Here is a 12,891-nt window from a genome sequence, read left to right on the forward strand (position 1 = left end):
TGTCCGATATCTGGGGAAGGACACTTGGCTAGGGAACAGTCCTGGCCTAAATCCAATCGAATTATTTTGGAGGATAGTGCAGCAGGAGCTGGACATATACAAACTTTCCGGCGACCTCGGACAGCTCGAAAGGGCGCTCAAGTCCCAGGCGCCCCTTTTTCACATGGAGGACGTCCCTTTAAGCTTTATAGGCACCCCTCTTTCCCATGTAAGCGCCCATTTGGTCATCAAAGGCGCCCCTATAGGTCTCAGAGGCGCCCATCTTTCTTGTGCAATGCGCCTCTTTTTCATATGCAATGCGCCCCTCTTTCGCATAAAGGTGCCCTATGGACATTACATGCAGCCCTATAGACCTTACAGGTGTTCCTCTTTCTCGTAGAGGCGCCCCATTGGGCCTCATAGGCACCCCTCTTCGGCATGCAGGCGCCCCTCTTTCGTGCAGATGCGCCATTATGGCCATGACCTTCGTAGGCGCCCCTCTTTTGCATGGGGGGCGGGAGCGGGGCGGGGGGCGGGGGCGACCCCATAGTTAGGCCTCAAAGGCGCCCCAACAGGCCTAGCAGGCGCCCCTCTTCCCGTTCATCTATAGAGCCACGGCACCACCTTCCCTTAGGCGACGGCGCGCCCCTTGAGGGATGGCGCCTCTGATGACAGCTTGTCCGCACCACTCCGTTCAACGTCCCTGCTTCAGCAATGGCGGAATACATTACACGCCTGGTAGTGTGTTGGTATGCAATGCTCTGTAGACAAGAATAAATAGCAGAAACCCCGGTAATGACCATTTTTGGAAAGGCAAAGAACTGGGGCATTACACTGTGAGCCATAAAGCCAGACATTGTTGCTCACTTACGAATGGCATAGCAAAAAGGACGAAACTGCTCCATTTTTGACTACGTAAGATACGGTTGGCAGCTTTTGCTGCCACTTAAATATAACGTACGATTGGCGATACTTAGAGAAGTTCATGTCGCACCTAAGCTCTTCCCATTGATAACCACACATTTCTTTACAATAATCAATAATAAAAAGGTAACATTTATTCACACCACCTTCGCAAGTGACTTCTTTGGTGTCCGCCGCACGGCCGCCATCGCGCGCACCTGGCACCCCCGCGATAAATTGTTTATTTCTCAGCACATTCGCTTTCTCGATCAATAATTCGGAGCGCACATGACGTGCATTGTTTTGGTCTTCCGTTCGGGTGAGAACTTTGAAAGTTCACCGCAACGTTTAGGAATGCGGCGCTATTTTGTCCTGTGGCAGCAAAAGCTGCCAAGCGTATCTAATGGGTTAACCCATAGTCGTGCGAGGGTTAACCTCGCACGACCAGGCCATTTCTCATAACACGAACGACCAGGGGGGGGGGTTGTTACGACCCCCCCCCCCCCCTGGCGTTTCGAAACGGAAGGTCGTAGAGCTTAGCGGAAAAAACCAACGGATTGCTCTCAACGAGATCTCGCGATTGGTGGTATATTTTTTGGTCCTAGGTCAACATTTGACCTACTTATGACCGGTCAAAGGTCAAATTTTCCGAAAAAATCAAACTTTTTCAACTTTCCGCGGCGATTGCGGCAAAACGGTGGGAGATATCGACTTGAAATCTTCACTATCGTGTTCCTTGATCAATTCTCTATCGTTTGGTATGTATTTCGTTTCCCTAGTTCTAAAAATGGCGCGTTGGGAGCGCCGGAAGTCGGCAAGGTCACAGTCGGCGGCAGAAATTCGAAAAATCAAAATTTGAATTTTTGAAATCTGATTGTATTTTTGGATTTGGGAGGTCCATTTGCTCCCTATAGAAGCTAATATTGCTGCATATTCCCATTGAGGTGACAAGAATTAGCAAAATAGTGGTTCGGGCGCTTTTCAAAAATAGTACCGGACGCTGTTCCTCTTGTGACGTCATAGCTCCGTGACCTGACCTGACCCGGTCAATTTTTTTTGCACCACACGATAGCCAATGCTTGCTCCAACATGCATGGGAAGTTTCATCATGATCCATCAAACAATGTGGGTATCACCGGCAGAAAACCTAGGGATTCGGCGCACACGTTTGGTAACTGTCGGCCGGAGGCTGTACCTCTTATGACGTCATAACTCCGTGACCTGACATGACCCGATCAATTTTTTTTCGGCAAAAGATGCGCAAAGGTTGCCCCAGAGGGTATTGACAATTTCAGCCCGCTACGACAAGCCGTTTAGCGTGCACTTCGAAAAAAACCTCAGGGGGGGTTGATACAACCCCCCCCCCCCTAGGCGTTCTAGGGTTAAGATACTGATTAGCTCTGGACATCTTAGAGTTTATGTCACTACTGGCATTTTAGCTAGCGTCTACCACATATACAGTACAGGTCGATGAAAATCGTGATGCAAAATTGACAAAAAATGTGTATTTCAAAATTCCTTAAAAATTATTTTTGTTTTTACCTTAATGCATCATTTTGCGTATCATTCGACTCGGCTGATGAAGAGGAACACAACACCATTTTTGAAGCTCTAGCTTCATTGTCTGTCGCGTTATCTGCAAAAAGGTAGTTTGACCCTAGTTGACCTTAAGTGACATGACTGGCTTTGTCTATGATAACATGTTTATTTTCGAAATTTATCTTTGATCTAGGTGTAAACCAAACCTGCTCAGTACCTATTATCTCATGGAAAACAGTGGTTTAGTGGCATTGCTCTCGGTTGGGGGTAAGCTTGGCCACTCGCCCGGGGTTACCCCAATGTGCTAATTCTTATTTTGAACAGCGATGTTCGAAAAAAAAATGTCATACTTAAGCCAACCTGCCTCGTCACCCCTCATTACAAACACTTAAACGGTCCTTACATAACATTCGTATAAATATTAGTACTGTATGGTATAACATTAACAGTGCAAGATATCTCACTTTTTAGCTAAAAACCCTTAAAATATCATTTTTGCTCTATAACTTTAACAATATGCAATTTTTTTAGCCTTAACTTTTTTGCTGGCGTTACCTTAGCTGCCACGCTGAAAGGACAAACAGTTGAGCATTATATTGTGAATAATTTAGCTGGAAACGGGGTGGCCGGGCTTCCCCCGGCTTCCCCTAAATCCGAGGTAGGTGGCAAAGGTGTTTGATAGCGGTGCTAGCTTAGCGAATACATTTCGGTACACGATAATTATAGGTGCGGACTTATGCTTCTGTGGGTAATTCCTACTTCTAAAATCAATTTATAAGTAAACGTTTCCAACTTTAGGGAAGGGCTTTGCGTATAGAATTAGCAAATAAGCCAGTGCGCCTGCATTCTCTTACCAGAGTGCTGAGTAGTGCTGTCCCATAGTGTGTACCTGCATTCTCTTACCAGAGTGCTGAGTAGTGCTGTCCCATAGTGCGTACACCACCCTGTCCGATACTGTTCAGACTCAGGACGTCCGCTGGCTGCCAGAAGAAGTTGAAAATGGCATCAACAAGCATCGTCCAGCCGCCGCCCTGGACGTCCATCAAGCAGGACAGTCGGATCTCAGTGCCGTCGACCGCGCCCCAGAACGTGTGTGTGTTGATGGTGGGGTTCAGCTCCTTGATCGAGAGACAGGTTATCGTTCGGTTGGTGGTGCAAACTCTCCCCAAACAAGGTTCTCCGTTCACGCAGTCTTCATCTTGACGGCAAAATTCTTCAGTCGTGGAGCTACGTGGCATGATGTAGAACTCCGTATCCTCCGCACCCCAGTCCTGTCGGAGGAACGTCGGGTAGCTGCCCACCTTGCTGTACAGCGTGCACTCGCCGGTGCTGCCACGGAAGCTGAAGCTCTTGCACAGTTCATTGTTATTGCAGAAGGCGCAGCATTGACACGATGAGATGACGCCCGTTATCGGTCCTCCGGGAAGCGCTAGAGCTGGGTCCAGCGTGCCGTAGTACAGCGGAATCTTCTGGCAAGCTATGACGAAGCGAATCACAGCCGATAAAACGAAGAATGTTAACACCATCTTCGGGCCTCGGGGGCTTTAGCGAGCCTTATGTCCTGTACTGTCTGAAAAAAAATGTACATGCATGTCTTATTTTTTGCAAATCGACCTATCTTAGATCATCTGCAAGTATGGCCCAGGTCGATTGTGAACCCTGTGTGGTCTTCTTCAGTCGGTAACCGCTGGAGGAGTAAACAATAGACTGCGTTGTAAGCTCGTAGACGATTTGCTTTGGAATCAACATGTGAGTGACATAAAAAAATGCGTTACAATTCTTGACACGTCACCAAATAACGTTTCACTATCTGTTTTTATTTTTTTACCTATTCATTTACATCAACACTAGCCCAAAACATCTATGTTTGGAGATGATCCTTGAATCACAGATTGACTGTACGTTTGACCATGTTTGACCATCGGATTATGTTGGGATTTCTAGCGGAGCAGCTCTTACCTTGACGTTCGGCTCAGCGTCCAGTTGTGAGTTGCTCAGCGCGCTTTGCGACAAGGAATCTGGTTCATTTATTGCACCGTGGACCCCATGTTTGTTTATAGCTCCAGGGTGAGCCGGCATATTATAGGTTAAAATCACGGAACAATGAGTATATGTCACGCCACAATTGCACCTTACCCCTGCTTATTTACAGGGTCTTGCCATGTGTTCTATGATTTATAATGGCTTACCATGAATGAAACGGCTTACACACCATTCGGACTATGGAATGAGACACAATTTGTTCGAAGAATACCTAACTCGGTGCTATAGTAAATGGTACTCAGAAGCTATCTGAACCATTGCACCCCTCTGGCAGTTGAAACAACTGCAGCACTTGGGGGGATTTGCCAAATGAGGGGCACAGCTTGGGCACAACCAATACGAGACGGTAAGTAAATCCCCAGTTAACGTAAGGTTTGTCAAATGTTCTCAATTTATGCCTTGTGTATGTAGATGTGCCTATTTCATCTTCATTTGTTTTTCGTGACAGATTTTATGCCTTTTTTATTGGTAGGCGTGCCGGTCCCGTAGCTCAGTTGGTAGAGCGTTGGACTCCGCGTGGTGAGAGCACGCGTTCCCGGTTACAGTCCGGGTTCGAAGCGCGGCGGGCGCTCGACATTTATGGGCCTCCTGACAGGTATGGTTGCGGTTGGTGGCAGGCCGCTGCCAGGCGAAGTCAGTGAGGGGACCGGCCGTGCGCGGCTATGTGCGCACGTTAAACTTTGGACTCTAAATTCTGCCATAGAACTGGAATTGCGCGATCGGAGGGTAAAGGGCAGGGTCCCCGCAACAAGCTTCGCTTAGCGGTGGCTCTGTCCTTGTGAATCCTTCCTATCAAAAGGTTCGGACTACATTTATAAAAAAAGGTTTGTTGTCAAATTATTGTGATAGGTATATCGATGTTCCTCTTCAAGTGAAATATCTGCTCGTTTCTCCTCTCCAGAACGATGCCACGCACAGGGTAACGCATTGACTTTTTGTGACAACAAAATATAGGCATTCCCAGTGCGTCCCGTTCTTTACTACTCAGTAGGCTCTGGTCAGCTTTCTCATCTGCACACACCCTGGTGCAATGTGACGGACGACAGCGGCGAGGGCTCAGCGGAACGCCGGCCCGCGGCAGCGCTTGAAGAGGCATGAATGCAGCGCTCACTAAATTCAGTGGCCTGCACAGGAGACTGGAGTGTGCTTGAGGCCAGTCGATGGAAGCTGGTCCGACTTTTTGGACTGGCCAGGCTGTCCACGCATTACATATAACGAGTACTTGCCAAGCTAAGACGCTGTCCTACCGTAAGGACGCAGTGGCAGCGATCACCAGCCGCCCTGGATCGATAGTGGAGTGGGTAGATAGGTATATCGTCTGGGTTTCTCCCACTTCCAGTAAAAAAAAAGAATGGTCATTAGCGCCATTTACGTAAGCCATTCAATGACAAATGCTGAATCAATGAAAGCAATGTACCCCGTACCACCAATAGATAATGCATACAATAGGTAACCACGACTGAAAGGCATGTACAAAATGGTATCCAGTTCGCATTGGTGTGAGCATTGATCGCATTGATCGCATTGATCACGCTTATCGCACATTGCGCAAAAGGCGTGATTCTACACCATGCAGGACAAACAGTTACGTTCCGGATAAGGAAAGGGCGCATTCTCTCCTCTTCTGACTGTCTGAATATGGGTTTTAATGAAGAATGGAAGGTAAATGCTCTAATGGCCGTCGTTAAATCATTAGTCTAAAACAGTTATCATATTGTTTATCGTATATCGCAATTCGTAAGCAGTTTATTCGTAAGCTAAATAAGATACACTTAGGAGGTACGGTGCGGCTAACATGCCTACCTATGCTAGCTATAGCTTTAAGCTATTTTTTATAACCTTAAGCGTTTTAAGACATTGTGCAGGGATAGGTACTGCAGGGGGCAACTGACACCGGCAGATCCTGTCCTCCGTGGAACGCGAGAGCGGCATTTCGCCCAAGATGATATAGCCGGAAGCAGCGAAAGACAGCCCCGTCCTTACACCATGGTACATTTATTAAAAGCGACAAGGGTCAACAAGCTCGTGATTGTTGTTGATATGTGCTACAGAGTGAAAACAGGCGCTGAAAATTATTGACGTCAACCACGAGACCCGAAGCGTATAGGCTGTTGAGAGCGAAAGCAGAAAGCGGCGCAATATATGTAGAAGACAGCCTAATTCCTACGGCGCTGCCCGGTGTCCAGTCAGCGAGCTGTTCGTTATTCGGACCTCGCCATATTCTGACGTCGCTATATACTTAATAAGTGTTCAAGCGGCCTTGGTCTCCCGCGTCGTGTGTCCACATAAAGGAACACAAGATATTGCATATATTGACATCACAAGACAATCGATTATATGTTGATATCCAATCCACTGTCATAACATTATCCAATCTGTCATGGATGATCAACAATTGATTTGCCATGAAAGGCTGCATATCCGCCGAGCTGGCGCGACTACCTACTACACACTCATGTAGCATATTAAAGCAGCAGGTATCTTCTCATCAAAGATACTCGATTGCCAAGCTGAGTGACTGGCGGTCGGATGCTTCACTGTCCCTCCTTGATCCAGAGCTGAATGGCGTGCGGCCGCACGGCGTCCACGGCCCACCGGTCTCCGGCCACCTCGGCGCTGCGCATGATGCCGCCGATGTCGCTGCTCTTGTCGCCGTTCATGTGGTAGACGACGCCGTGCTGGTTCAGCATGTAGGGGAACACCACGGTCCCGGCGGCGAACGAGAAGCCGCTGCCGGCCGGCTCGGCCGCGTAGGGCACACTGACGGGCGTGGTTCCGAGCAGACTCTGGGCTCGCGGCGCCGAGAACAGCACGCCCCTCTCCGGAGCTGCAGGAACATCAAACAGCATTAACTGATGAGCTTCACTGGATTAAGTTAAATGGCTTCGAGCTTTTCGTAGAATATCTTACTAATGAACACTGGTATATCTCTAGATAAATAATAATAGCTCTTTTGACTACAATCCCAGTAAACATGCCGACGTCGGCCCGACGTCGGGCCGAGGCTCGGCCCGACGTCGGCCCAACGTCGGTTCAACCTCGGCCCGACATCGGCTGGACGTCGGATATGCCCGCATGTTCCGACGTCCAGCCAAAGTCCAGCCGACGTCGAGCCGACGTCGGGCCGAGATCGTTTGCCGAGGTTGACGAGATCGTTTGTCGTTGGACCGACGGGGCCGACGTCGGCATGTTTATTGGGACAACGCGCCAAAAATATCAACCGGCGGCGGGATTCGAGCCCCCCAGTCGCCGACGTCGGCATGTTTACTGGGACAACACGCCAAAAGCATCAGCCGGCGATGGGATTCGAACCCCGTGTCACTCGAACGCGAGGCTAGTGCGCTAACCACTACACCACGCAGCCAGCTAACCATGTTGGTTTGTTTTTTTGGGTCATGCCCTTTCGGTCTGACAAGACCATTTCAGAGCCGGAAGTATCATAGGATGGAGACATTGGTCTTCTTGGCGAGCACCCTGGGTCCAGTTCATATAGAGTCCCTGGTCCCATTGCTGTTACGTGACACTTATTGGAAAGGGCGACCCCACAATGGATTCATATAGCCACTCTTACACACCTGCATCAACGTTTCCCAAAGTGTCCCTTTGATAAGTGGCACTTTGGCAAAGTGACACTTGCCGACTGGCCTTTCTATTCTTTATGAACTGGGCCCGGCCCTGGTGAGTTGCCGGGGCTGAGCCTGACCAAAGGATAGGCCGAGCAGCCCCCAAGCACTCACCGCACCCGGCTACGGGCGAGCTCGGCTTACGGGCAATCCCAAATGGGATAAAGTTTCCCGTCCAGTCCGGATCAGGGGGTTGCGGCGTGGAGGAAGATTTGAGTTTCCTGAGGATATTTTGAATACAGAAGCTCTTTATGAAACATGAAACATGTATTTTATATTATTTTAACGGTCAAAACAGCGGCCGATGTCGGTCCGACGTCGCCCCGACGTCGGCCCGACGTCGGCTGGACCTCAGCAATTGATCTCGGTCCGACGTCGGCCCGACGTCGGCTGGACCTCGGCTGGACATCGGAACATGCGGGCATATCCGACATCCAGCCGACGTCGTGCCGAGGTTGGACCGACGTCGGGCCGACGTCGGCATGTCGATGCCGAGTTGCCGACGTCACCCCGACGTCGGCCGACGTCGGGCCGACGTCGGCATGTTTACTGGGATGAATAATCTAGTCGATCTATAAACATGAGTAGGGGAGGATGGGGACGGGGTAATTTGGCCGGCAGTATAATTTGGCCGCCCCACCTGTACGATACCTATCTGACAAAAGTGAATGAAATAATTTTAGCCTCTATTCATTTGTCATTGGTGGAACTAAACCGTGGAAAATTTTCAAAACTCTCCCCCTCGTAATTTTCTTCAAAATCGATGAAACGTGAATTTCACTAGAAAATGGTAACTTTTACTTCCATTTAGAAAACTGTATAGCATGTAGTATTTGAGCTGCAAATGAATTCCGACATTGCGGCGCCATTCTTGGGGGTGTTTCGTGTTTCCAAGAGCAATTTCAACTATTTTCGTAAAACCGCCTAACGACTTTATAGACAAAAAAATAAAATCATTTTTTGTTGTTTATTGGGGCTTAAGGGCGCGCCGACTACAAGGTCATTTTGCGCCCATAACTATATACAAGTAAAGCAAGTGTGTCACAAGAAAACCGACGTAATAAAAGGCTTAAAAAAGCCCAAAAGCTGGTTAAAAAGAGCAAAGAAGGGTAAAATACTCCAAGCGTATCGTAAAAGACAGCTGACTAGGCGTAAGGACTAGATTAGAATAGACGTATGGACTACTTGGTTTGGTATCAGATCGAGTAGATTACTTGGAATTTGATTGAACGGATAAAGGAAAAGATGTTGCCAGATAAAACCCAGGGTGACTCGTCACCCAGCAAGTGGCGGACGGTGATATCCGGAGCGATGCGGCCCAGGTAACGAGTCTGGTCCGGTTCCAAGCGTCGACAAGATAAAAGCACGTGGGCGACGGTGAGAGGCACGGCGCACCCGCCACAAACGGGCTGCTCATCTCCGCGGAGAAGGTGGCCATGCGTCGCATACGTATGACCGATGCGGAGCCTGCATAAAATCACTTCGTTTGACCTGTTGTCTTGCGAGCAAGACCTCCAATGCTCCAGAGTCGGCTTCACCTCTCGGAGCTTCCTGCCTCCACGCAGGCGCCACTCTGCCTGCCACTCCGTTAGAATAAAAGATCGTACAGCAGGGTAAAAATCACGCGCCGGCAATGGCAACCGACGAGTGCAGGGTGCTGCAGCAGCACGCCTTGCAGCCGCGTCTGCCAGCTCATTGCCATGAACGCCAACGTGACTGGGAATCCAGCAGAACTGAACAGATTTACCCGATTGTTCCACTGACTGAAGCCGAGTTAAAATGTCTTGAACGATCGGGTCGGCTGGATTAACCCGCGCCCGGCTGGGGGTCCTGGATTTCCACGCCCTGCTGGGGGGGGGGGGGGTGTTTGAACACCCCCCCTTGTAACTCGGCTCCTGGGCCACGTAGCGATACGCGGAAGGCGGCGTTCGAAAGAGCGTAAAAAATAATGACGAAATCACTTCGGTCAATTTTTTGGTCAGGTCAAAGGTCAGGTCACCAGAGGTCATTGAAGGCCAAATTTCGCCGATTTCCAGGTCGAATGTCGAAAATTTCCAAGAAGCTAACGCATAACTCGGGAACCATTAGAGCTACAGCGCCGCGGAAAAGTGCATTCGATAGCCCTATTAACGTCCTTTCTGAGTAATCCTCTCAGATATGATCTAACGTCAACGGTTTTGCCTGCAGGGGGCAAAAACTGCAAAAATAGCCGATTTTTTCGGAAACCGTTTTTCTGCAATAACTTTTGACCCAAGCCTTGTACGAGCTTACTTTTACCGGCATCGTGTTCCTCTCGTCAAGACGCATCGAATGAACTATAACTTGACCTTGAAAGGTCAACTTGAAAATTTGACCTCAGGTCAAGGTCATGACCTGACCGGAAAGGGTGATGTTGCATATCAGTCGATCCGTATCGTCGAGCTGAACACATATAAGGCGTTTTAATCGCTCTAGCATGCCTCTATCAAAAGTTATTTGCGAAAAACTGTTAGATACCATTCGTGACCTAAGATGACCTCAGGGCACAAACAAGGGTCACGGACACCATTTTCATGTTCAGTGTGTCTAAACCACTTGTAATTCGGTGTTTGGGAATGTTTATAATGTCTTTCGTCCAAAAGAGGCGCATTTCAATTTTCTCCCATTGACTTATAATGGGAGGTCGCAAAATTGACCTGACCTTAGGTCATCGATATCAAAATTCTGAGATATACATTTTGTACATGCTATTGCTCTTAGCAATCGCTGAAAGTTTCAAAGCGATCGGTCACTCGGTGTAGCTATGACAGACATTGAAACTTTTTATGAGGTGAGGTCACTTCAAGTGACCTGGTGACCTGACCTTGAATGACCTTGGTCTGAAATTTTCACAACATGTGTAGAATTGATGTATGATAAGGTAGAACAGCCCGCTCCCTCGGGTGTTTTAGAGCCGTCTGTGAATACAGGAATAAAACCATCGTAAGAGGCAAGGTGCTCCAAGGCTCGGACTCGTGCCTCTGCAGGTCTTGTGACCCAAGGTCAACTTTTGACCTTTCGACCTTTCGAGGTCAACATACATATTTTTCGATGCGGATCGACGAGAGGATCACGATGGTGCTATTAGTTTGTTCCTAGCTGGGATACCTTGAAAGTTATTCGAGAAAAACTTCATATATGTAGTGCCGCAATTTTGACTTCCTTTTTGCTCCTGTGACGTCATCTTTGACCTGACTTGAAAATGACCTTAGTAAAAATTATAGACCTTATCCATTTGTACCCTGCACCGTTTACCGCTTGTCGCTATCTTGCTTTATTCTCGAGATCTCGCTGTCGCTCCCGCTCGTAATAATGGACAGGTCATAAAAATGACCTGACCTGAAGTCAACGCAGTGCAATATCCACTTTTTTATTTTCGCATATGAATGACAATTGATAAGGCTTTAATCGTCATCAGACAAAATTGCAACTTTCAGTGGGGAAAATATCAAGGTCACTCTTCGAAAAATAGGTCAAAAGGTCACGTGATCAAAATTTTCAAAAATTGAAAATCCGAGATAGCCAAAATGTTTGTTGGCTGATTGTGAGTTGAACCATATAAAGTTTTTATCGTAGAAAACCAATAGTTTCTGAGTTATAGGCCGCCAAACATAGGGCTGCAGCGCGACCTGCTGGAATTGCCCGAGGCTATATCTCGGAAACCGTTGTTCGAAGAAAAAAATCCTTGCCACAGCTGGCTTCCCCGCCCATCACAACCCCTTACACCAGTTTTCAACGAAAAATAAAATATGAGGGTGCAAATTTAATTTTTTATTTGTCGATTTGTCGTGGAACGCCCCACATGCCAGCGTTGAGAAAGTGCAGAAATATGTCGCCAATTTTGAGATACAAGCCTGCCCCATCCTCCCCTATGCCGCATTATTACTCCGTTATTAGTTTAATCCGCGCCCCACTGGGGGGCTATTTATAGCCCCTCCTCCCGTTTTTCTGCAATAACTTCCAAACCGCTTGACGTATCGACGCCAAACTTTCAGTACCTTCGGCTGCATCAATTTGACACCTTGTGTCCAAATTTTAACATCGTAGCTACCATAGGTCGGCCGGAAATTACGTCAGAGTGACGTCATGTTCGGCCGATTTCGACGCAAAACATTGAACCACGGCAATCGCTCCCAAGAGCTCACTTTTTAAGCTAGATCCAATTTCTTTGCATGAGAGGACTCAGATTAGACTGCGCTATCAAACTGCTATCTCGGATTTTCGAAATTTTGAAAATTTCGAAAATTTGATATAATAAAATCCAAAATTTATATTTTTACATTTTTTCAAAAAGTCTTTGACTTTTCGAAAAAACCGGAATATATGTGATAGAACGCATTATTATGACTAACTCTAGCAAGTTTTAGCTAAATATCTTCAAAAATTGCCAAGTTTTACGCATTATTGCAAAAAATTCACAATTATTAATTTTTCAAATCAATTTTTCAGCACGTATTTGACATCGTACGCCAATATAAATAGCACCATCGTGTTCCTGAGCTCAAACTGCATCCAATAGACACCTTTTTTGTCGAAAAATTTTAACTTTAAAATTTGACCTTTTTGACCTGAAAGTGACCTGACCTAAGCTAAATTCGACTCAAAATGACCTCGAATGACACAGACGACATCACATTCGAAATCTCTGGCCTAAATGGACCATAAAACATGTGTCACGTGACCGACGCATGATATAATATTTTCGTGACCTGTGATGACCTGACCTTGACCTGAAAATCAAAGTACAAGTTTGGTACCCTCGGGGTATCTAGAGCATCTGTTCACG

General features: G+C 47.5%; 1 protein-coding gene across 2 annotated transcripts in view; it reads right to left on the minus strand.

Annotated features, from left to right (window-relative positions):
* The window catches only part of LOC122379259, a 31,343-nt gene that overhangs the window by 11,341 nt on the left and 7,111 nt on the right, over positions 1–12,891 (minus strand). Inside the window, exon 4 of one of the 2 annotated variants that reach the window (XM_043361291.1) lies at positions 6,759–7,291. The exons of the other annotated variant lie outside the window; for it this stretch is intronic. Within the exon in view, the coding sequence (XP_043217226.1) occupies positions 6,999–7,291 (293 nt within the window). The 3' untranslated portion in view covers positions 6,759–6,998. Of the gene's footprint in view, positions 1–6,758; positions 7,292–12,891 lie in introns of those variants that run through there. 2 annotated transcript variants of the gene reach the window in all.

This window comes from Amphibalanus amphitrite, unplaced genomic scaffold (assembly GCF_019059575.1).
Source record: "Amphibalanus amphitrite isolate SeventyFive unplaced genomic scaffold, NRLGWU_Aamphi_draft 000074F_arrow, whole genome shotgun sequence".
NCBI lineage: Eukaryota > Metazoa > Arthropoda > Thecostraca > Balanomorpha > Balanidae > Amphibalanus > Amphibalanus amphitrite.